At 39.3% G+C, this 26,829-nt stretch overlaps 1 protein-coding gene across 1 annotated transcript; it reads right to left on the reverse strand.

Annotated features, from left to right (window-relative positions):
- Window positions 1-542: 542 nt before the first annotated feature.
- Window positions 543-26,829, reverse strand: LOC132916846 (uncharacterized). Its single transcript, XM_060977223.1, has 4 exons — window positions 24,065-26,829; window positions 19,567-19,776; window positions 17,786-18,066; window positions 543-1,553 (listed from the first exon to the last, which is right to left on the reverse strand). The coding sequence occupies exons 1-4, from the start codon at window positions 24,939-24,941 to the stop codon at window positions 1,311-1,313; spliced, it is 1,611 nt and encodes a 536-aa protein (XP_060833206.1). The 5' UTR covers window positions 24,942-26,829; the 3' UTR covers window positions 543-1,310.

Raw genomic sequence — 26,829 nt, forward strand, 5'->3', positions numbered from 1 at the left:
AACTTCCTCGAGAGATAAAAATTTACACAGAAATTTCAATAATTTAAACAGAAATGTATTTGAATTCAATTTACATATACGTTATTACGGCAAATATTTCTGGTGATACAAATTAATTTTTATAATTACATTATCAAGACATCGTTAATATTATGCCATAAAGTAAAAAGTTATTCAGAAAATATTTTGAATGTCTCATAGGACAGTACCTTTTATACAACTCAATTTCTTATCTTCAAGCTTTTCTTCGTAGATTTAATTTATATATGCTATAAGATCCACTTCCGCGAATCGAACATAGTACAATGGAACATGTATACAATGCTGTCGCAAAATTGTCGATGAATTAACTTTGTTCGTTCGTTTTGTCCCCCTAAAAATTATTTAGACTTGAAAAATTCGAGGCGCGATAAAAATCGGGCATTCATTTTATGCAATTTTAATAAACAATGTAAGGCATAATTTAAGGAAACTTTGCTTATTTGTTTAAATACTTTTTTCTTTAATTATAAAACTTCTCTAAATTTAAATTGTTTGTTCTAGGAAATTATTTTGTCACAATTCTGTTACGATTTTCATCGTGTCATATATTTCTGATTGTTTTATATCATCTAGTTATTGGAAGATGGGGTCACAGATCGCAAAAAGTAAAATTACATCTACACAAAGATGAGCTTTACCGTTAAAAAAAACAATGTTGCAATTTCTAAATACAAAGATTGTATTACCGTTAAAGGATTGGAAATTATTTGAAAGCTCCAAATCTCAGGATACGCACAGGAGAATCTATCACTCTCACGAACGTTTTTTTCAAGTTCCATAAAAATTTTACGGATAAATTATAGAATGCTTTCATACATTCAAGGTCACTTTAACTGCAAGTTACATCTACCAAACATGACTCAATATTGCTTTTTATTCCTTTTTCTTATATAATGTATTGGTATATTGAATATTTATAGTCAATTCAAACGCAATCTTTTACATTTCTCAATATATAAAATAATTAAATATCATAGATAACTTAGTGACCTCGATCGATTAAAATTTTTATCCTCAATCGTAGTCTAAATTGTCAAATTTTCTCCTGTGAGTCCCGAATCTGTAACGAACCATTATTATTTCATCGAACAGACACATTTTGATTATGATTTAAGCGGTAGTGAAACTTCCTTTGAAATTCACCAGATGTGTTTTTCATACACTTTCACTGCCTGCTAATTGTTCTTTGTTTTTAATCCTGAATTATGAGTCACGATCGTGTCTCATCAAACGAACACGTTTATATCAGGATGTTCACTGGAATTTCATCACGTGACATTGATCTCCTCGTCTTCTTCGTTCTCTGTTTGTTCTTCCGGCCGTTGAGGACTCGTTAAAGGACTCACGTCGCTCAAGTCCATCCTCGGCCTGTCTCCATCCGCGTCGCTTAAGTCAGGATTCGGATTGTTCTTGTTTGGCAACGTTTGTTCTCGAGAACCTCCGGTTGCTAGCAACTCTCTCTCTTTGCTATTCCTCCATTTCATTCGCCGATTTTGGAACCAAATCTTCACCTGCAAATTATATTCGTAATTCGAAACATGTTCATTTTGGATGATGATGTACAACTTACTTCAATAACATTGTAATGTTCGAACGACAGAAGATACGATCGACGATTGATCGAATTGTATTATAGTACGATCAGTGGAGAAAGGTGTAGTAAAGTGTAGGTGTGTTAAAATTATATCGATAGACATTTTGTCTAGAATTAATTGTCTATCATTGTCTTTACCACAGCAAAAGTGAAAAGAGCGATTTTATATTAAACAGGGTCATCACGAATTTTCTCCTAATGACGTCGAAGAGATGAACTCGTTGTCTTCGTGTTCCTTGCTTTCTTCCCAATGAATATTAGATAAAAATTGGAGGAGAGATTGGTAGTTTCTCTTTCTATTAACGTATCGATGATGTCAATCCTACATTTACATCAAATTATTCAAATTCTACCGACTCAATAACGATGGACGATTATGAACATTACGTTTTAAAATATGCCTTAGACTTTATAATCACTTACGTGGAAAAGAAAATAGAAATAACTAGTCCTTCGTGTTGGTTTTTTTTTCTTTTGAGATGCTAATTATTATTAGACGCTAATTATTAGATTGTGGACTTTTATGCATGCTAAATTTGAAGCAGTAGAAATGTATATAATACGCAAAGATATATAAAATACGCGTAGTAGAGAACAAGATATAATTTTTAGTAGCTGAAACAAATCTCTACTGAGGTTTCCTTTTTTTCACTTCGTTCATAAAAAATGTGAATCTGTCTGAAAACCTACAGTCTATTAATTACGTACTTGGTTAATGAAAAATTCATAAAGAGTGGCATTGATGGCTTGCCCTCTTAAAGACTCACATGTTGATACAATAAGTATTCACATATACATATTTCTCTCCAGTTCTCCTATAAACGTGGTAACCTGCGAAATGGAGATGGGAAGAGGGTGCGGCGTGATTTTCGTAATATTAAAGACCATGCATTACCGAACCGTTGAACGGGCCAACGTCAAACGCACATGAACTCTGAAAATTTTCCACCCTTCCCATCCCTTTTCCGCCGAGTTTCGCCTTCGTACCACCCTTCCTTTTCTCCAGCCTGATTCTGCTCGCCACTTTATTATAGCCTTAAGCTACATCGAAGCGTTGACCCTGGGGCCGTGGATTGATTTACCTAAACCGCTTTTCGAATTTTCATTGGTCGCCACTCCGTGCAAGAGTGCCTGTGAGCCTAGTACGTGAATGCATTTGACATCTTTGCTAGATCTTAAAAGTTCTTTTCAATTTGCCTTTGGGGCTTGCCAACAAGGCGTTAGACCTTATGTAGAATCGACTTTATATTGTACTTCTCGGTCTTGCTTCCACTCGGAGAGAGCGAATCCAAGATTACTTTGGATTTTCGTTTCGTGAAGCAAAGAAATCTGTTGAATTTGAGTATAATGAATATACGTATGTCGCTGGGATGAGTTATTTAAAAGGAACCGTATTAAAACTCTTTCAGAATGAACTTTTCTTTTAATAGTGAACACGATTATATAATACTGTGAGCTATGTTTTATTCGAACTTGAAAAAGTTGTAGGCGTAATATTTAAAATGGAATATGTAGTTGCATTTGTGATAGAATCGTATATCCCTGTGTGGAGGTGTCAATGTAACGATATCACAATGATTAGAATGATCTAGCAGTTTTTCTAAAAGCAATTAGTTTTAATTGTCTAACATCGTACAACGTACACAAATCTTGTTCCGTGGTATAAAGAAATACGAATTTAAAAAAGACACACACAGAAACACTAATTGATTTCATCGTTAGCAATTATGTAATAGGAAATAATTGGTGACGTAAAATCGATGGAAAAAATCATTGTCATTATTGTTCATACGTTTTATAATCGGTTGTAATTTAGTATGATATTACAAACGATTTTGCACAAAGTATCAACAACTTTTGAAATCCGTTCAACAACATTATCTGCACTTGACGTTCGCCCCGTCGTTATTAATATTGCTTGGCTTCGGTGGTAGGGAGGGTGAGAAATTGATAAAAAAGTTTATTATTCTTTAATATCTCGTCGAATATTTTATGAAACTTCGTTCACGGACGTGTTGCATGCATCTGACATACTGAAATGTGAATGATTTGGATGCATCATGTTACCTTTCATCCTTTGAACTTTCATTTGTTGAATTTTTTTATTTTTACCTTTTTTTATTTGTTTCGATTCCTTCTTTTTTTTATATAGAAATGAGAATGAATTTTAATAGAAATTTCTAAATAGAATGAAGTTTGCGTTATTGATAGACTCTATATTAGTAACGAGCTCATTCCGATGGTTTCGCTGATGGCAATCGATCATTTTCTAGATTGGGTATTGAACATGTGTCTAGGTAAGCATTTTTGCATCAAAATTTTACATACAGTTAGTTTAACTTAACGTGGATATTAATGAGAATCTATATACGTATAATACGCATTCGGATGTTTCAAGCCGATGATTAGATAAATTCTTATAGTTTATCGAAATTACTTTTATCTGTAATACTTTGATTTCAGTTTTTTGTAAATATAGATATGATAAAGTATATTTTGAACACAACTATGAGTCTACCTAACAGTTAATAGTCATTGAAAGAATAAGTTTTAAATAGGACTTGTAACTTGTTTTTAGGAACTTATTTTAGAAAAATATTTTATTTTCAAATATAAAGCTGCACTTCCTTTCATATTAAAAATTCAACTTAAATTAATTATGTTATATATAATTTATATAATACACAATATATAGATATACTGTAATTGTATTTAATATAAAATAGTAATACATAATTTGATCAATAATTAACTTTATATGTATATATTATACACATATTATATTAACACAATTAGAGCAACGATGAATTGAAACTTTCACCATGCATATAAAAGTGTGAAATTGAACTTATAGAACGTTGAAGAGACAAAAGAAAGAAACGCGAGTTAGATATGATGGATTAAACGCAATAGGAGAGGCGAGAAAATTACATGGATCTGCTAGGGATTAATTTACACAAATTGTTTTCGTATTTTCATTCGGCAGGGTGTGTGCGCTTGACAGGATGCAGAACCCTAACGATTCGACGCGATAATACGCTCTTTAGCAATAGGGTAAACGCGTGTTGTATTCTCAATATCGCGGCTGGCCCATCTTTGTCGCGAAAACACCATTGCGCGATCGCCATATAATTGCGCTGTCGACGTAGTTCATTGAAATTGAATGAAAAAGGTGTTTGAAAAAATATTGAAAATTTTAGACGAAAATATTTGAAGAAAACAAATTTTTATTCCGCTTAAAGCAATTATAGTAAGTGATTTGGTAACAATAATTTTTATACTGTTTAAAATAGTCAGAGAGTTACTCTTGGGATTATTTAATAACATTTTGATAATTTTGTATATTATATGAATTTACCAATTTAATGGAAATTTGTAAGTACCTAATAATTATTCAAAGATCTGATACATATCTATATTTTAATAACTGATATAAATTGTTCTTTATAGATTTGGAGAATGATTTTATGGAAACGAATTTTTGTGACATTTAAAATAGCTAAAAGATTAATCTTAATTAATAATTCGATAGTATTTTAATAATTTTCTATTATATTATACATTTTTACATTCTAATAATTGCTACAAATTGTTCTTTATTGATTCTGTCATTTATTGCTTGATAATCCATTCGTTTAAGTACGATCTACAATTTCGCGCGAAATTTCGCAACGTTTAACTTGACAGCGACGTTTCAACGTAGTGCGTAAAAATTCTGTTTAAAAGCTTTTGTTTTTTGCTTGGTTAATTAAATGATTTATAATTAATAATTTGCTGCTCGTTTAAATGAAAACTTCGGGTAGATATATTCAGGAAATACACGCGTCGGCGGAATTGCCTCTTTTTTTTTCACGAGGGAAGTGTAAATCCGGGAAATCGGACGAGCGGATGAAATAAACGCTCGAGTGTTCGCTCGTTTAAAAGGCAAAAATCCCTCGAAATCCGATGCTTCCTGCGAACGAAAGAGATTAAAGAGGGAGGTTAATATCGAGCTCAAGACGTTGCTCGCTTGGGGTTGAACACTCCATCCGAGGATCCTCGAAAATCAAAAAGAGGGGATCGTTTCACCCGAATATAAATATTAAAAAAAAAGTCGAAAGTCATTCTCATTAACTGCTTTAACTTTTATTCTTCGTTATTTCATGTTTAATGAGATTCCTTTTAATTAAATAATCGTAATGGAATTTTGAGGATGAATAGGAAAGAAGATTAATCGCGTGTAGATGTAATAATAGAAGCAAAGAAACATATATTCCAGAATATTTCAAATAATCTCTAAACATTTTACTCTATCTTTGAATAAATGTTACATTTATTCGTTGTTATTTGGTATTTAACAAGGCCTTTTTTTAATCAAGTAATTGCGAAAACGAATCAATAAGAAAATCTTGGGAAAAATGGATTATTTATTTAATACTAATTGCGCGTATATAATATTAAAAGCAAAGGGAATTTTGGAGCCGATATTTGTACGAGTTTCGAGAGAACGGAAATTGCGGGATGCATTCCAGGGAAATCAAGGGATTCGGTACTTCCGCACTCCCCTTTCGGCGTGATCCTTCTTCTTTTCGTTTTACGTTTTGCAAGTGGCGACGGTGATTGATTGTCCCGTCAGCGGCAGACAGGTTCGGAACTGTATAACAAAAGTAACAAAGCGGTTCTCCGTTCGGTGTGAAAGACGCGAGGCTTTTCGGAGAAGTTGAATCATTTCGTTGTTCACGCTTTTCGCTCGTTTTGTCCGCGTATCGCGCTACTCCTCGCTGCCGTCGATCATTTTTATAAATTGTTCGAATTGTTTCTGTCAGCCGTGTTGAAAAATATTTCTTATTCTCTTTCTTCTCTACATCTATCTTCCCTTCATCACTGACACCGATCGTCTCATTTTATTTCAATTACTTTGACACTCGGCTTATCAGCTCGTGAAGATTGGAGTTGTCATTAATAACCGTAACACGTTATTTCGACAACAAAACTATATAAAAGTGATTTAAATTATAACGAACGATTACTCGACCAATCACGTTCGATGAGATATAATCACTTCAATCGCTGGACTGCAATCTTCGATTCACCCTCTCCACCCTCTTCACCGTTTAATCGTTAACTTATTGGCCGTAGCCACACAGTCGCGCGTTCCTTTCATCCGCTCTAAATCCTCGTCTCGATTAAACACGTCGATAGCAAAAGCCCGCTATATAAGGTGACACGCTATTCGAAGTGCTAAAATCGTCATAACTCTCTCCCTCTTCTACCGTTTAACTCGCCTTCTGCCACTTCTGAATCATTCTGGCGAACCCAAGACCATCTCAAGGATCTATATAAGAAATATATAATTCTCCTGTAATATAACTGCAGCCCTTTGGGATGGCTATTAAAAAAGGAGCCGGGAACGTTTCACGCGGGCCGCGCTAAGGATCGGTCCATACGAAAGGATCGAGCATAACGACGACATCCGAAACGCGTTCTATAGAGTGGGTAATCGTTAAACGATTGGCTGCAGCCAGCCTACCGGTCTCTCCTTTCGCGAGCCACCCTCTAACTCTCTCCCTCCGCCGTAGCCTGAAAGTTCTCCTCTATTCTGCTCCCTTCCTCGCGCCCACACGCGACCGCCCTTACTTCCGCCTCTGCCCACCCTAACTTTCTATCCCTACCTCCAGGACTATGGCTACCACCCCCTAGTTCTGGCACCCTCTTTATCTCCCTACGACTCACCACGTCCCTCCTTCGCCCTCTCGTATATACACATACACAGTCACACATACACACACCCACCCACACACACACGTATATTATATATACAAATACAAATACGCTTGTATGTATGTATGTATGTATATAGGAGGTACGATAGGTATTTCTGTGCGTGGTGGTGGCGCCATCTGGCGCAGTTTAATAAAAGACGATCGATTATGACGTCGGCCTCAGAACTACCCCTCAGTCTCGCTCTCTCCACGATCCTCTTCCTCGCCAGCCTGTCTTCCCTCCCCTCTTTTCTTCCCCTCTTTCTCGGTACTCCTTCTGTACATAATACTTCTCCAACCCCTCTTTTGTCTCTCTACCCCTCTCGATAGTCTCACCCTATCGCGTCGTTCTTTCCTTCCTGTCTCTCTTCTTCGTTCCTCTTTCAAATCGTAGCGCTGATCGTCTTTCTCTTCGTTTTCCTCCCCCAATTCGATTCGAGCGGCTCGCCACTGCGTGCGAGAGAGGAAGGGTACAGCAAGGGTAGAAGGACGCATGGAGAGAAGAGAGAAAGGGTGCACCGAGAGAGGAAAGAGTGCACCGAGGGAAGAAGGGTGCACCGATACCCTCCGCCAACCTGGTCACGGTACCGGGTCGTTTCGTGGCGGTGCGGTGGGGCGAGGAGATCGAAGGGCACAGAGGCGGAGAAAAGGGGCGAGAAGCGGGCACGAACAGAGTGCTAGAGAGCCAGAGAGGGATTCTCCCTCTTTCTTTTTTTTTTTTTTTTGAAGGGGGTATGGTGCGGTCAACGGAGGGGCGAGTGGGTGAAACAGGAGAAAAAAGGAGGAGAAGAGGAGGAAGAGGTACGGCACAAAGCTACCACGGCGCGATTCTGCGGCCGAAGGGTTGGCTGATGTATGGAAAGGAAGTCGGCTCTTAATGGTTGGGGGTGGGGAGGGAATCCAACCCTCCGGATTTATATCGGCGGACCGCGTTTCATCGGTGATGCTTTAATCGAGTCAGCCACCCGCTGATAAACGATAGTGTTAATCCGTTTATCCTTGAATCTATGCCACGTTTAATTAGTCTCTCTTTTATAGGACGCAATCGTGATAGTAATTAGTTTCAAAGACCGATGTCAATTAAGTTGAAGCATAACGCGTAAAGTATTTGCCACGTCGAATTTTTACTCTCGTTCGACATCACTGGGACATTAATAACATTAATAGTTTAGACTGGATTACTAATTTCTCGAGTATTTTATCTCATTTTATATTTTACATTTTACACGGTAAAAATCGTCAATCATCTTTACCACGTAAGATGCAAAGTATAGATTAAAGTTGGAAATATGTAAATTATTGGGATCGTCTGTTACCGAAAGATAACAATGAGGGTTAACCCTTTCGATATGATAGTATAGCAGGGTTGTATAAAACGTGTACTAAACGTAGTTACACTTTTGTGTATTTAGAAAGAAAGTAACTTTCCCAGTTGCTTTACTAATAAATAAATTCCATTCTTCAGAAGATTTGGAGAAATTTACTCGACAAAAAGGTCGGGTTCTCCTATTTATAAGACTGTCTGATTTTATAGACACGAGCGGAGCAATTTTCACGAAGGGTGGGCGCAAAAGGGGAGCGTAACCGGAAATCAACGTCGACCGCGGCTGCTTTTACTTGGGACACGAGCTGCGAATTTGGAATTCGTCTGCATGCCAGTGGTATAACGCGGTACAGCTGTGAATGGCTACGACCTGGCACGAATGGGAAGTGATATTTCCGGGCGAAATGTCGCGCCAGCGATACCAAACGCATTCGATTGCGACATGTGAAGATGTTTGAAGGCCGTTTTGAAAGTTATATGACAGGGAGAGTGAAACGGTCGCCCTGCTATCTTCCTAAAGAATTTTAACACGACGGAGAATTATTTTAATTAATTACGCGTTCAGAAGAGTGTTGCTAAATAGGCAAAGCTAAATTAGCTATTATCAGCTAAACTAATATAGGTAGCTCTATAAAATCCTTGTCCTACGTAAAATGCCTTTCTCAAAACAGAGCAAGTTCAATTTGAGACATTTTTTCGAACGATAATTGTATTACAATGTTCAAACACAACACCCGATCTACTAAAGAATGTACTAAAATATACTAAAAAAAAAAAGAATCGTAAAAAATTGTACAATGTAAACAAATTGAAGCGTACCAAAGATCAAAGGAACTGTTCAAATTTAAACTACTTTAAACTACATTATTAAATTAGTTGGGTGAACTATCCTCCTTCAGAATTTCTATCAATTATCCAGATAATGCTTCAAAGTCGTCACAAATAAGAGGTTCTCAAACTTCCCATGAATGTGTAGTATCGAAACCAAGTTTAACAAATTTCAATACCATCGCGAACAAAGTACTCATTTTGAAAAAATCTTGTGATAAATAATCAAATAACACACGAAGCGATTAAAAAACGTACAAACCGCTTTTATTGAAATCGACAGAGAAAACAATGGTGAAGATGAACCTAATGATTCCCTGGATCTTAATGGCGAGCAAGAAGGATGAAGAGAAAGTAAGAATCTATCGAGACTCTGTTCGATCTTCGGCGATCTTATCGGTCGCGAGGCGGACACTGCGGTTTCGTGGAAAGTGATTAAAGTTGATTCACAAAAGGATGAATCTATATGCATACCGCGGTATTGTATATTCATGGTTTCTTAGTTCGTCTGGCGTCGGGGGTAGCCGGCGCTTTCTCAAAGTAAAATCCATAATGCATGAAGGTCCGCGGGCTAAGCCGAACAGCTTAAGCCGTAAGATATTGCGCGACGTTATATTCATGTTATGCCCTGTAAGAGGCGGCCTTTGTTTTTAATATCCATCGCAGACTGTACCGCGGCAAGTTTAGGGTAACGTTATGACCAACTTCCGTGATCTCTCGCTCAATTTTTGATCCTCTCTGAAATCTCCCGGAGAAGAGATCAACGGCGCGGCGTCTTACAAAATATCAGAAACAAGATGAAGTAGAATCTTTACTCTTTAATCGTCCTTGGGCTCGTCGTTGCCCGACTCGCATTTTTCCGTTAGATTTTAGATTTTCCATTAGAATTTATACGTTAGAAAATTTCCTAAATTTGAACCAAGAATGTGAAAGAATTGATACGCAGTATTCTCTTGACTCGATCTTAAGATTGTCTTGAAACGTTAGGATTGTTTTTCTTGGTTGGAACTACAATGAAATTGGGGCATGAAAAATTCAAGAGTCACAGCAGTATCCGAGAGATTAGAAATTCCACGTGTGAAAGAAATCAAATGAATTAATTTGTTTTTGCTACTGAGTTTTCCTAGGAGGATTTTATGACCGAAGAATGGTCTGATTAAAAAGATTAAAAGTGTAACATGATGCATTTTTATTATTTTATTTTAATACATTGAAAAGGAATTGTTTCCATAGCTGTTGTCTATTCATTTGTTTCTAAAATTCATTTACTCCGAAAGACGCTGTAAAGAAAGCAACACGATTTCGGGGGTACGAAAATGAAGAACATACGTTCGGGGATATTTTTTTGAATACTTTTGTAAGAACTTTAATTTATCGACGTTCTCGAAAACGTGAAATTAATTGCAAGGGATATATCATATATTTTTCCAATAATGAACTACATGAAATATCTGTAGTAGCATTCTTCATCAAACGAGACAAACGATCAAGATTGTACGTTTACTGATCGGGGTAAAAGATCGACTACTGTGTAAATAGTAGGATGGTCCTTCGACAGAGAACAGTGACCGATTGTTCTAGGAAAAGGTTGTTCAAAGTAAACTCGATCCAAGAGCAGTCCTAATGGCTACAAATTGATTTGACCGACGGAATTCAGGAAACTCTATATTTGGGTGAAATGCAAGCCTAATGGTCGATCTATCTAACGTGTCAGTGTCAGTTTCATGGGAAAGGGCAAGCTGCTTCTATTTTCCGCGTGAACCCATCCGTCGAGATATAAACATGGGAGAACAAATTAATTTAAACAACTCTCTCTTCTATTCTTTCAGTTCCTTTTTTTTTAATTCTATTTTAAAAATGATATTAAGTTTGTTGTCTATCTAGAAAAATAAAAATATTTCTGAGTAAGATATAATATCGACAAGAGGCTATTGTTTTGGATCAAATAAAAAATCGAAGACTAAATGTACAGTGAGAAGGAGAAACTCGTTTTTTTCCGTGAGGATTAAATAAGCTGTCAGTAGCACCGAATGCGAGCTATTCTTCGCGCGACCTTTATAATTCGTTAAAGCTTCAAGACGTCTCGATCATCAGAAGAGTAGTAGCCTCCTTATTTTGGAGATAAAGAAATGGAAAAGATGGAGGGTGCGTTTTAATTTAGCATTTTGCGTTGTGAGATCTTCAAATAACATCGTGTCCTCTGCTTTTCCTCATCCCTCCACATTCTCGCAATTACTTTATTAAAATAAATTAATAATCCGAACGCTACAATAAATATTTCCAGCTGCTACTTTTTACGTTTCAATTAATCTTGTAAATAATATAATAATTTTCATTAAATAATAACGGGGCAAACCAACAATAATCAAATGATTAATTATCTGGTACCGAAGTATGATAAATTCTTAGAAAAGATATGTAACTATAAAATAATGCAGCGTATAGAAATAAATAGAAGCAGGTTCGTTCTTCATTTGATTTCCGACGAGATTAAAAATTACTCTTTACATCATGAATTAATATTGGCGACGTGACTCTGACAGGTCTGGTATCTTGTAAGAAAGAAGAACCGACGCGATGCCGTCGGTTTTGATTATTAAAAAGATAACAAGCCCTCCGGTCCCTCTCTTTACTTTTTCCTACGCTTCCGCTTGCCCGACGGAAACGTCTTAAGCACAAAAGTGCCTGCTGCTCTTAATTCCGCTTAATTTAAGGTCGACGCGTTGATGAATCTTGCCCGGAGGCGATACGGACGGTTTTGACATGATGCTGTACCTACAATGTTACTCCGTGACAGGACTCAAACTCTTTTATTCGTTGTTTATCGTCTGATCAATCCTACTGAATTTTTCGGAATTTTATATCTTCATGGACAAACAATAAGATTAAAAGGGAAACATGATACTTTTTAAGCGCTACGGTGACGAAAAAAATGTTGAGCAGAATTTTTTTTCATAGCAACGATGTTGAAAGACAAAATTAGATAATGTAAATTGACCGGAAAGAGTTGTAAATTAAATATTGTCGCTGTAGTCACAGCCAATCAATGTAAAAACGGGAAGAAAAAGAAGAAGTACTAGGCAAGTTCTTAAGTATTTAATTTTTCTATAAAAAGGCCGGCGATAGATGAACATTTTCCTGTCGTTAAACGAATCGAGAGGAACAAAGACGTGGATACGGTCGGAGAAGGGTGAGTTCACTCACCATCACTAATTACTTTAGTCAACCCCCTTTAACCCTCGACGTCCCTCTTAAACCCACCCTCGTCATAAACTGTAGTGAAGACTCGAACCTGAGTGAAACGGCACCTTGCCTTCTCTTCTCTCTATCCCCAACTCTCTGCTCCGCGCCACTTCTCCAAGTACAAACCTACCCCTTGGAAAAGCTTTATTATTATCATCCACCCGTACACCGCAAGTCTTTAATTAAATCTCACGAAAGATTCATAAAACCGGTATGATTACAGATACGACAAAGGGCGGAACTTAATCCAAAAAGATGCCTCCACGATACAACGGGAGACTTCGCCTTTCTTCAAGATTCATTTCTTTTAAATATCGTTTTTATTTACTTACAGGTACAATTTTTATGGAAAAATTTGGAACGAATTTGACTATTCCCTTTTCTAACCTTGATACACGGATTGATTCATTTTGTGTTTCAATTTTTAATGAATACTTTAACCCTGCCACGATCCTCGAGTTCTTACATTTCAATCTTGCTCTCATTTCAGCAAGAGAAAATAATTGGATTTGTAATGTTTTAAGAAGATACTTAACGTAACATTCAAACATCCGGAATACCGATAAGGATTTCTTCAAATTTTCTTCAAATTTAAAATATTTTTTAACATCGGACAAATATAATAGAGTCGAAAATGACCCAAAGAGTGTAGTAAAATCAAATCAAATTTCCATTTGAATGTTTTACAGAGATCTTTGCAGATACAAACGAAAGTAGATTTAATTAATAATTGATGAATTAAGTTGAAAAGTGGTGATTAGAAAAGAACTCGTTGCAAGAGATCAGGAAATCCAGCATCTGCTGCTTATAGTCGAACATTATTAAGAGAAACAGAAAAGAGGAACTCGAGAGGGAAGAGAAAGCCATCATCGGACAATAATCGCTTTTATGGGTGTTCGTGTGGTGAACCGTGATATTAGATAGCAGCCAAGTGCGCAAAGCCCATGCTCCTCAAATCGCACAACACTCAACATACCCTCCAACAACTTGGAGATTGTTCTTTTCTTTCTCCTGTTTCCTACGTAACGATAGAAACATTTACGATCAAGTTACGTTTTATTGTTCCAAAAATAACATTGTCACTTTCAATATCTCGAGATTCAATGTCACAAAACTCAAATCCTCCGCACAACTAAAATCCCGTCAGCTACTTCTTATTAAAATAGCTCTTTTTACTCACCGACTGACGTAAGTCTGAAAATTAACAAAAATGTGCTCCCGGGACACAAAAATTTCAATGAAAAACACAAAATGGAAGCTCCAAAGATATATCGCTACAATTAGGTAACGTCACTTCCAACGATTTTCTTTCGCTAAACAGGGTTGTCGACGATTCTGCTGACCGATGATATTTCAACCCTTTAACAATTTTATTGGGACAGCTCGTGAAATCACGCTCGATATGCGGGAGCCTTTGCTCGTAAAAGAAGAGAGATCCTTGTATCTCCACGCTGGTACTACCAGTTGTTCCAACTAAAGCGGAAGAAGGAGAAGAAGAAGAACCTGAAGAAAGCGACGAAAGAGAGAGAGAGAGAGAGAGAGAGAGAGGACTCTTTGTATATGCGAAGTCGCAAGAACCGTCAATTTACTACACTCCAAAGTATATGTATATATCTACTGGCATACATATATACGTATACGTGTATCTTTGTCTGTGTGTGCAGGTTTCTGTGCAGGAGTATGCGTGGTCTTTAGATTTTCTCGTAAAACCACAGGCAGAGTGGGCTTCAACCAATGGCAGTGGAGGCATGGCGCTCGAGGTGTGAATTATACATGAGAATATATCCTTCCATGCCCTTTCTCTCCTTCTACGTTCTCTTTCTCTTACTGCCAACTTCATCTCCGTCTATTCAACTCGTTGCTAACCAATGGTTATCTCTTACCGTTATTTGCGCTTCATCTACATACTGCCATATGCTCGTAGCTATGCAAAATGTATCATCCTAGCCTGGCTATATGCGACGAATACAAGCGGAACACCTTTTATCTGAGAAAGATCAATGCACGTGGTTGAATTTGCTCATAGCTATCTCTTCAACTGATCGAATCAGACGGGTTTGAATAGAGAAGCTTAATTACGACTTGACGATTGAACTAATTAGAATATTTGAAGATAGATGAAACAAAAGTTTCTCCGGGATAATATCTTTTCTGATTTTTGCAAAGTTATAGATGGCTACTTATTCGTTCCATTTCTTCGATATAGCGCGAGAACCCTATGTACACAAATTGTAATTGTCCGATTTAGCGACTTTTACGATATACTGTTTGAAATTGGAACGAGCGATTTTGATAAAGGACGAATGCCGATGTAAAAATTCGAGCGTCATGATTATCGCAGATTTGCTTCAGAGACGAAATGCATCGAGAAAGGTAACTTCTGAATTATACTTATTGTCGTATTACAACACGATAACGAATCAATCCATCTTCTAACATTGTCCAACCTGAAATCCAATTCGACACAGTTCCATCGTGCTTATATAAATTTCATTGAATCAGTCAAAGAACGATAAACTATACCACTCTATAACAAACTTTCACTCACAGAGAACAAATAAACGGTTCGAAAATGACTAACAACGCTAAACGTGCAAAAACAAGTTGCATTTACAGAACAAAGTAACTGACACGTATCAGGTATAATAACTTTCCCCGATGAAGCGACGATCGAGGAAATGCATGTTATAATTATCCGACATGATAGAAGGAAGCACGATGACGGCGGAATTCATTGGCCGAGTAGGAAACAAAATTAGCGGGAACATTGCCGCACGCATCCCCCGGTTATCCGAGCGGATCGGCAAACTATGCTCATGAAATCAAATGAAACTAACTTACTGTGCCATTTTCTGGGCATCGTTTAGTTTCATTTGCGTCGCCACAGCGGAGCTCTGGCCTGCTAGCGACGGCGAAGCCACGTCGGTGTGTTGCACACGACCCCACGCGTCGATATACGTGTGCAGCTAATGAACTGGCATCGCCCGATTAACCCCAAACCGGGAGTATTATATGCTTCTAGCACCATGTGCAGCCGCGGCTCTTTCTCCTATGTACACTACCGACGCGAGGTGATGATATCTCGCGTGATCACCTCCGCGTGATCATCGCGCACAACTTTAAACTTCACGATTTCGACGTTAGAATAAGATAGAAAATATTACGCGCCTTTGGACACTTTGTTTCTAATTGCGTTTAACCATTGAGTCGGTAATAAATTTAGTTCACCTGTTTCGTTGGCTCGCTAGTTGGTTTCACTATGGTTATGGTTACACATTCATTTCGTAAGATATTATGAAAGTTACTTAAGGAATTTAGACGTGTGTTTGAATTTTTTGATGAAAGATACGTAAGATTTTTAATACAGATATAAGATATACAGAGAGATAGAATATATAAATTACTCTTTGATTACAAGTAGATGTTATATGAAAATAATAGCACTTGATGTGAAAGAACTTGTTATTCTTATTTGATTGTAATATATATAACTTATTAATATAATTTTGGTTTGTAGAAAGTAGAAAGAGTGTGTTAGAGGAGTAGATACTGTTAAAAACTTGATACAAAAATTGATATATGAGAAAGATTGTTATAGTTTAGAATACAAGAAAAATGCAAAAAAATGTATCGTATTAGTTTACTCACTTCGTCCTTCAATGAAACGATCCATAAAAATGGTGTAAATGCAAAGTTATTAGAAGATATGCTAATGAAGTAAGTATACATACTGTTTTGTCAAAGTACAAAGTATGTATTGAAAAAATTAATTCCTTACGACAGCTCGATACATAAATTATAGATACGACTTAGAAAAAGAATAAATGTCCACAGTAGTATAATGACGTTAAGTTTAATGTTTTGTTAGAAATAATTCTATTATTAATAGGTAAGTTAATAACCCCTATAAGAAGAAGAATCGGGCTTTCGATGCTTGTACAATGGTGACGCTATAAACGTGCTACGATTGTTAGAATCGCTTTTTGATTACTTTGCCGCTAATGACTCAGAAATGTATTAAATCGGTTTAATGGGATAACCGTTACGATCGAAATGTTTGCAAGGAGTTCAAATAGCCCGTAAAGTTGTTAGTACACGGGACTAGTAATGCTCTTTCTTTCGTTCTAGACTTGTGTTATGCGCATGTTATATATCTTTTATGTAAAGTAGATGCATATGGTAAAGTTTGAAGGCCGATGTATGTAGATACCACGTGAGAGTTGGCTCGGCGAAACCTGAGCATTAGTCTCTATCAATTCAGTGAATGGAATCGCTGGAGGGTGAGAGCAGTGGCTTCGTCGCTGAATTAAATGCTCCGTTGGGACCAGGTTTCGTACTTCGTTAAAGCGACAATTAGTGCCCTAATAAGGTCATTAAGCACCTTATATTCTACGGTAACCTGGTCTCCTTACGTCTCCGTACGGATTAATTTCTTGATTATGCACTCGACTATCAGCGAATATCGAATGCAATCATTTATGACGTTAATTAAATAAAAAATGTAATAAGGCTAATCGTATTACAGCATTAATAGATATATCGTGATCTTTTAATTACTGTTATTAAAGAAAATTTCAAACAAGGAAATTAGATTTTACCTTGCAAACAGTGTTATCAAATAAAATAAATTTACAAATAAACTAACCATTTAATTCTTAATAATAGTACAACATGAGTCCGAATAACAAAGAACTATTCGCTTCGCTAGCTGGATCAGCAAATTAGTACGCTATTAAGATCATTAAACGCGGTATTAAGCATCACGTTGTTCATTCATGCGGCTGCGAAGGCAACCGCTTGATCATGACAAGCCTGTGTACATTATAATACACGCAAGTTTACCTGAATATGGCATATTTGATGCTATTATCTCGTATAATCATTATTACCCACGAAACTATTTGAGCTTTGACTTATTAACGAATCTGTTGCCTCTAATATTATAATCGATCATTCACACATGATGAAAATAATTTTCATTTATAATAAGTATTTCAACAAATATTTCCTTACCTGAGAATCCTTCAGGCCGAGTTTCTCAGCCAATTTCTTACGATCTGGCTTGCTGATGTACTTTTGTATCTGAAACCTCTTCTCAAGGCCACGTCTTTGAAGGTCCGAGAAAACCGCTCTTCTCATCATTCCTCGACGAGGTTTTCCACGTGCGTTTGTTGCCCATGGAAATACCAGGCCAGTGCTCGTGAAATCACCCAGACCACCTTGAATCGCACCTGGAAACGCTGTCCCACCACCTGGAGCACCCGGATGATGACCTCCAGTTCCAGAACCCGCAACTACCGATTACATACGTTTTACATTCAGTAAGATTACCTTGAGACATGATTTTTATTTTAAATGTTGCGATTGAAGTCATAAGTTACAGAAAAGAATATATAGAAATATCTAACACATAAGAAGTTATAGAAATTACAGATATATTAAAATCGTTCTCTATAGATTTTAGTTAAAAGTATTAAAAGTAAGTAAAATGCACAGTAATATGAAAGTACAAATGGTGACTTGCTATAGACACTTCTCATGAATATATTATACTTGTTATATAAAACATTATGCAATTTCATTAACATTTTAAATGAGACACAACTGTCACGATTATAATATTATATGCACACGAAAGTTTTCCATCGATATTGACATTCAAATTTTGAAATTAATGATAAAACATTAAATTCCATATCGTGCTAATAAAATGACGTTTTTACCCCAAAAGTATTAGGTGGTGTGAAAAATTTCTTTCGTTCTATAAGGAAATAGTAGATGCACAATTTTATTCTATTGAAAAAAATGGGCCATACGTAATTCAATAAAATAATATAAAACAAAAGATGTGCATCTGTTATTTCCTTATAAAACGAAAGAAACTTTTGGGACAACCTAACGTTATATTTTTATCACCAATACAAAATTGCACTGCTCAAGGAACACATATATTTACAAACACGAGTCAATTAGTATTGAAGCAATGTGTTTCCTTTTTTAATTTTTTCGTTAGAACGTGAAACCATTCTATCAGCATTTGGAAAAATGTCATTAGGCAAAATTTATTGCTCGTACGTTAAAGGCCCGACCTCAATAGTAATTGAATCAAAGTCATCTAATAACGAACGGGCAATTGAATCTCCAGATCGTATCTGTACAATATTGCCAAGCTGAGCATGACAGTATTATCTGCGCCGATGATATTTGCACGCACTTGTTGCATGCGTGCATTTTGCTTGTGGCGGTGCATGTACATAATATGGTAGTGCTTTCACTGCACTTCATATGCACTCCATGTCCCATACGAGCCTACCTATAACAAGATATTCGATAAACCCGTGCCCGTGCACGTGCCCGCGTTTATACGCTTTGGCGCCATGTGCGGAAGTTTCGGTTTTAAATGTTCATCGAGATTGTGTTTCCGCCTCGCGTCCAGCTTGTTTATTAACTTTTCCTCTCTCGAGTATCCCAAAATAAATATATAATGACCAATATTTTTTTGTGAACAATTTAACACCGTCCTTCATCGTTCGTTGCGGCTCTTTTTTAACCAGTATTTGCAGTGGATTAACGACTGGAATGATTGTGGAAATTAGCAACAACCTTTCCCAGATCTTTTCTTTGTATATCTTTTTTTCTTTTCAATTCTTTATTTATTTTCTTCATGCGATAATGAATTGAAAAATCGTTGTGGTAAATTCAGAAAAATTGAAGATATGTCTCCTAGTAACCAAGTCGATTAACATAGCTCATTAAAATATAAATCTACGAGTTGTAGAAAGAGAAGTATTTACCTGTTAAGTAGGGTCCCCTGTAGAACAATTGTTGCAACGTGTGGTGCGCATTCGGGGGTAAATGACGCTGAGGTGGCTGATGACTCGGCCTGTGATAAGGATGATAAGCCGCTGGTCTGGCGATCGGTTTCGCGATACTGTAACTCGCAGAATTTTGTAAATTCTGCAAGAACGCCGGTATCGCTTCCGGCGGAAGTCCTTGGAAATTCTCTGCACAAGTATAAGACACATTTTATCGATTAATAAGAAATTCATTGAGCTAAGTAACTCGACGAAGGTGTTGCCGATAGAATCGTGCGTAAATTACGTCGAATTTCCCGTTAATAGTTTGAGTGATATTAATTCGAAACATTCGAACTGAGGTGAAAGAGCGTTTTTTACGGACGAATTCCCCGTGAAACGCCCAAGGTTTCGGATCTTCGCACGACGGAATGCTCAAGTCGTCGTATTCCTTGCGATACATAATTCGAGCTGACACCCCCGACTAAAACCCTCCTCAACAGCTCCAGGCGGAGCCCAACCTCTTGTTGACGCACGCTTCAACACCTCTGATATAAATATACGGACATTTGGTACGTGGATATTTGGTATATCGCTTAGATATATATTTTACCTTCCACTGCTCAAAGAATAAATATATTCTTGTTATATAATTTTTTCATTAAAAAAAACACTCTCTTCTTCTAAGCAAAACTTCTATCCAGAGAATCTGCTTAAAAAGTTTTCGAAGAATATAACAGTTGCCAATTGTATGGACCATGAAATTCCATTAAAAATGAACAAGCACTTGATAAACCGCAGCTTACTCTCGAAAGAATAAAAGAGAAAAGAAAGGTGTACACCAATCATTTACAGGCGTCTCAGAGGGTTGATGATCCGACGTGTGTTTGCAACATGCATTTTTTCAGTCACATCGCCACGCCCAATTTAACCGAGCCAAAAAGGATAGCAAGAGAGAGGAAGCGAAGGCGACGTGTTTGAAAATAATAAAATAATAGAGCGGCACGGTTCCCGCGTACGTTTCACGACGACCAAGAAGCCAGAATCGAACGGAGAAAGAGAGGTTTGCCTTGCGTTCCAACCAGACAATGCTTTAACAATGGCCCATACATGACGTCCTATTGTGCCGGTGTACCCCATAAAATACTCATCGCCTTTTATCGTTGTTTTCCTAGCCAGCCAATAAGAGGAGCTGCCTGCCAGGATCGCGAGCCCTGGCCAACTAATAACGGCTTAACCTCCAACGGAAACATTGAATGGGAATCGTTTTTTAAGCTGCTCCACCTCCTTCGAGCCTACTCCCTTCGCGAATACTATTTCCGTCCCTTTTTCAATTCTGTCTTCGTTCTTCTACGACCATTCGAATCGAGCAGATTAAACATCGAAAGCCTGTTGAGGATACGAGGATATCCAGGACACAACGTTCTGTTGTTACAGTTGTAGAACTGTGCTTTTTTTCGTCATTCTTTTTTTAATGCCCGGGCTTAAAGACCCACCCTTCGCTTTTACCCCCGGATTCACTACACGACCGAGATACAACATATCGGTGGTTATTCTTTGGGATTAGGGTATTTGATGCATTATTAAGTAGACACCGCTGCAGGTTTCCCGATGAATGGGGGTACTACGATTTATGCACGGTAGGAAACGATATTGTTCGATAATAGAGGAACGATGTTTGCCTTAGCGCATGGTTAGCGGGCTGACGTCCCATGCCGGCTTATTACGTCTGACGTGCCAACTCGATCGAAAATATAAGACGGGATGGTTTTTCTTGCGATACCGGGAATTTGAGTCTTCAATTTTCAATTTCAGTTTCTAATTTTAGTTCCTTCATGGCTCTATATAGCTCATTAAATTCGTTGGAGTGGGATTAAAAATTTACGTTTAATTAATGTTTAGCGACTGGAGGGGGGTCTGGAGCAATAAGGACAGGTCCGATACTTAAATTGCATTTATTGGAAGAAGAAGGAAGGCATAATAGGTATATGTTTCACATTCTTAAGTGCAAATGTTCGATTGATTTTCATTTTGAGTTGATTTTCGATGGTTTACTCAAATATCAGAGAATTGGACTACCTGCTTATCGCAGTTGCCCTTCCAATTTGTTTTTAAACCTGCGCAACTTACGATCCAAAGATCTCTGTAATTAAATTTCTAACAACGTAGACGAGTTACTTCCAAAGAGTGATCGAAAACGCGAGGACGGAAAAAGAAAGAAAATAATAAAACGGTACGGGGTACACGCATTTCGCTATCCATCTACACGAGTTTCCGGTCGTGTCACGCTCGATATCGAAAAATATCAATAATAGCGACAAACAACAACGAGAAACAGGCGGCAACGGGGCGGTGGGAAAGGGGGGGGGGTTGACGAAAGAGAAGAGCAAGGGGGACGTATAAAAGCGTGGCACCGGGGAGAGAGACGGAAACAACACGCGCCACGCACTGCAAAAGAGAGGAAGACGAGAACGGAGAGCGAAAGAGTGCGAGGATCTGGTAAATCGCACAACGATTGGCGAAAATGCTATTCGAAATTTAACGTCGCTCTCTCGTCAAACGCCCATCCACTCCAGACCGTGCGCCGCGCCAACCCCTTCCATACCTAACTCCACGTTGCCACGGCGTTCGTTCGCGTCCGTCGATGAATTTCGAGTTTGTTGCCAATCACTTTTTCGCGCAATTATTTCACAACATTTCGACATGACGTACAAACCAAGCGGACCGAACGATAGTACCCGTGGTCGCGAAGGGAGGAAGGGGGACAAAGGGGGGATGGAGGAAGGGGGTGGATTGTTGGGATGAGTTGCATCAAGAGGGAGTCAGGGGGAGGAGACAGCTCATGGACGCTGGAGGGTCTATCGGAGGCGATGGATTCACGCAAGAGGAGAGGGTGGGTTGGGGGTGGCAGAGGAAGGGATGTAACACATGCACGTGGCACGGTCAATGCATCCGCTATCCGACAAATGCATGAAACCCCACCCCCCTATTTCGAGTGCACCAAATTTCCCCGACTACTCTTCTCTATCTCCCCAACGTTACCTTCTCCTCTTCCACCGGCGCATGGATGCAATCCGCCAATGTTAAATGCAACATTTGCCTCTCCACCTATCTACATTCGTCCACACGTATCCCTCCCCCTCCCCCTACTGATGAACCATCTCTCGGTTCTCTCTTTCCTCGTTCGTCTCGTTCCCACTTTTCGGTTTCCTATCTGCTTTCTATCCCACTAACATGGTCGGCACCCGTTTATGTATTTATCGTATGTGCATGAACTTTATCGACTCGTGTCAATCACTCGTTAGTGGTAGGGTGGGGTGGATGAAACAGAGGAAGGGAGGGAAAAAAGAACGACGGGGATGCAAGAGATTGTACGGTTGATGTACACTGAAGTGGTTCGGATACGTGATGTGTTTTTCGTTTTCTCTTCTGTTTCTTTCTTTCTATTTTTTTCTTTTTTCTTTTTTAAAGAATGAAAGAAACGAATTTTCGATTGATTTCATCGTTTGTTTCGACTCGGTGGTCAATGATGAAACGATTCAAGAGAATAATGGAACGTTCGTTGTAAGCTACGTTGAAGAAGTATTTTACGTTAATAAAATGACCGAAAGGATAATAGGATGATATAGAGATATTTTCATGGTACAGTTATGTCACCGGTTCGGTCATAAATCGGAAGGTTCGGTAATAGGACGGGCAATTTCGTGACGACGTCGCCGGAATTACTGTGAATAAGGAAACGCGATAAGAGGCACGGTAATACATCATTTGATCCTGCCGCTTGTCTAATATTATAGGCACCAATCGTAAGGGCTTAATATTGGGGTGAAGGTAAGTGGCGGACCAGCTGACGTCCTGCTCCACCCTGCACGCACGCTGCGACTCGTCTTGAGGGTGTGCGGATGAGATTTAGGGACCGACGACAGAAGTCTGCCGGCGACACTGATTTGTGGTGAGCTTTGTTTCAACACTCTAAATGCTGAGAGATGACTAAGATTCTTCTGACGTGCTCGTTAATCCGAAACTTAACTTCCTAACTGATAACTCTGCGAAATTTAATTAGAGATGACGATATTATAACCGACTACTTACTATACCTTATTCATAGATTTTATTAAAATTCTATTAAAGCAGCCTTTAATAAGGATCGCTAACAGATTATAAGGATCATTAACAACAAGGATCGTTAAGTAAACAACGATTGACGATCTTGTAACTACTTTTTCAAATATTATTATTCCTGGAAAATAATTATATTCAACAAGACGTTTTAAGACACTAGTCCTGTTGTTCCTATGTATATCCTTTATCGAACATTTAATATAAAAAATTGCAGATCACTGTTTAACATAAGCATATGAAAGATTCGCCATACCATCTTTTTCAAAGAATCTATTCTCCAATCGCATCTACGGATCGAAAGCTACCAAAACTACGTATCTTAAATCTAAAATCACAGGCGATAAACGCGTGCCAGGTCTCAAGTTAGAACAGTTACCCGAATGCGGTCGCCTGTCATGATTGCCGCCAAGTATAGCGTTGACGCTGAACTTGAGCTGCGGCTTCTCCTTCTCCTGGATGGTTCTGCATGCGGGTCCTAAGCACTGCTCATCGCCGCAGGAACAGGCGGTCGTTCTCTCACCTATCCTGTCGACGACACGCTCGACCGCCACGTCTCTCTCCCCTTGAATCGTCATCTCATCGGACGTGTGCATGACGTTTCTGCATCCAAGGTCGTACCGCCTGTCCGGCTGTAATGCCGTTACGCGTTCACCTCCTAGAATTCCATCGTCCTTTTCCCTCTCGCCTTGAAGTCCTCCGTCCATCTCGATACTTGTCGGATCCTCGTCGACGTTCGAGTTGCACGAGTCCACCGCGGAACTCGATCGGTTCTCGATCCTCTCGTTACAGAGCCTCTCCATCGCACATAAACGATCCACGATTACGTGCCCGTCGATTCTCTCGTTGTCCACGTCCACGTACGTGATCTGATTCCTCTCCATACCGTCCTTCTCTCGTAGAATGTGCATGCGATCATTCTGTCGATCGATCCTCCCGGAAGATCCTCGTTGATGGTCCCTGCAATCGATCATCGAACTTCCACGATCCGAGCCACGTGCACCGGTGGAGGATCGTTGATCCAGCTGATCCTGATTCGCGCTCGACGGCGAGACCTTCTCCCTGGAGATCCTTAGGTTCGCCTCGCATTCTCGTTCCCGCTGTCTCGCTACCAGACTCGCCGCCCAGTTCAAGGTCAAGCTGGTTAGATCGGCACCGGGCGACGCCTTGCTCTGGAGCAAGTTCTCCATCAAAAACGGCGAGGTCATTGCACTTTGTTGCAGATTCTTCAGCATCGCCGCTGACGAAGGAAACATACCACTGCTGTCCCTCCCCTCTACCCCCCCCAAACTTCGTTTCCACCGATTGGTCTTCTGTTTCGATCACAGAATCGTATTGTTCTCCTTGCGATAATGGTATTGTCTTTGACAATCGATAATAATATTTGAGCTAATATGAATCACAAATACATTTCCTTTGGTTCACTCAATCTGATACTTGTATCAAATGTATTATACATTAAAGTCGTAGTTTTTACTACAGCTACTATCTACTCAAGAGCTTTATACACAATTTAACACTCGTTGCTTTCTATTTAAGTATAAATCAACGAAGTCCTCGAGTTCTCCGGCTCCAGCCAGCGTAAACAGCATCGATAGCTCTCACGATATTCGAAATCGACATTACACGCGTATCTTCGTCATCTTTGCAAAACCAGCAGTGACTAAACGAACATCACTATATCGTCCCTCGATCCATTCGCGCGTATGTCCGAGTCCTCGTGTCGGATCGATGCGTTAATCGAAGCACGCGACTGCGGAGCATGGCATGGTCTCACTCAAAAATCACAGAAACGTTCGATAGAACCGTAGACGCGTGTCATATCACTTCGCAAGTAATCAACCGCCACGGAACTGTCACGAAGGTGGTTACGTCGTGGAAGAACGTGCGATTTCGGCAGCGGAATGTCAACTGACGTGCATGCGAGCGCAGAGAGAGGGATAGAGAGAGAGACAGAGAGAGAGAGAAAGAAGGGGTGCCCAGAGTGTGGCAGCGCAACGTGAGAGCGTGCAACCCTCGAATGAAAGCTGACAAAGGCATATAGCTAGCTGTGTTGCCCCTTCCCCGTGAAGCGGGATTCACGAAACAGCCCCCTTTAACGTATAGCCAGTGGCTTGTGGGTATATAGGTAGAAGAGGGTGTAGAAGGGAGGAGGGAGTGTGTTACTCTGTACCCTTGCCCCTTCTCGATACCGTTCCACCTCTTGGAGAAAACCGGCGTGCAAACCGCCCCTCCTCTTCCCTCTTAGGTGAGATAATACAGACTATAAGCCGAGCAATTCGGGGTTTGGCTCGCTCGGTAATGCCGTAATAAAATCATACTCCCATCAAACGGCGCTGCGCGCACCCCCTTTAAAGGTAACGGAAGGGAGACGCAGAAGGCGGAAAAGGGACGGAGCTCCGGAGAAGAAGGAATGGAGTGGGAAGGCCACGGTGCACGGTACAGAGGCAGGGGTGGCTTGCCAAGTGGCAAGGGAGGAAAAAAGCTAGGAGACTCGCATTCCTTTGGTCCTAACGATTGGATTTTATTTGACGAAGCAGACCAACGGTCCGTCCAATCGGCTGCTTCGAGGGTAGTCCATAGCCACGCCTACTCACCCCTCTGACTACCGCGCGTGTTTTCTCTCTCTCTTCCTCTCTCTTTCTTTCACCCCGTTCTTACTCCCTCTTGCTTGCTCTCACCCTCTGTATCCTTCTTCTTCTCGCCCCTTCCAGATACACGTACATACGCGCTACACAACTACGCGCACAGTTTTGCTATGTCCTTTTCGCTCTTATATTCGTTCGGTTTAGCCACCGGAGCCAGTAGGGGTTGCCGAGCGGTTCTCTCTACACCCTTATCAACATTATTATCTCTCACTACTATCGACGCCGCGGATGTACGTGTGCCGTTTTATCGGCGTGGTTAGGTACCGTGGCCCGTCTATTGCTGGTAACACATTGACGCTATACACACGCGGCAGCGTGCGCGCGTGTGAACGTACGTGTTGTACGAGATCGTTTCGCCCAATGTGATTTTCTTGTAGGTATAATTGCTTCGCCGGCCACTTTTCTCCTGCTTTAAACCGCCGCTATAACGATTATAACGATTACGCTGCCTGGGTGTATGATTATAACCATAATAATAATAATAATAATAATAATA

Source organism: Bombus pascuorum, chromosome 1, assembly GCF_905332965.1.
Source record: "Bombus pascuorum chromosome 1, iyBomPasc1.1, whole genome shotgun sequence".
NCBI lineage: Eukaryota > Metazoa > Arthropoda > Insecta > Hymenoptera > Apidae > Bombus > Bombus pascuorum.

Excerpts from the sequence above, each read along its gene's own strand:
- LOC132916846 (XM_060977223.1), bottom strand. The coding sequence starts at position 24,941 with ATGTTTCCTTCGTCAGCGGCGATGCTGAAGAATCTGCAACAAAGTGCA. Across the intron at positions 19,777-24,064 it reads TGACAGGCGACCGCATTCGG|AGAATTTCCAAGGACTTCCG; the intron begins GTAACTGTTCTA and ends ATACTTGTGCAG. Across the intron at positions 18,067-19,566 it reads CAGGGGACCCTACTTAACAG|TTGCGGGTTCTGGAACTGGA; the intron begins GTAAATACTTCT and ends TGTAATCGGTAG.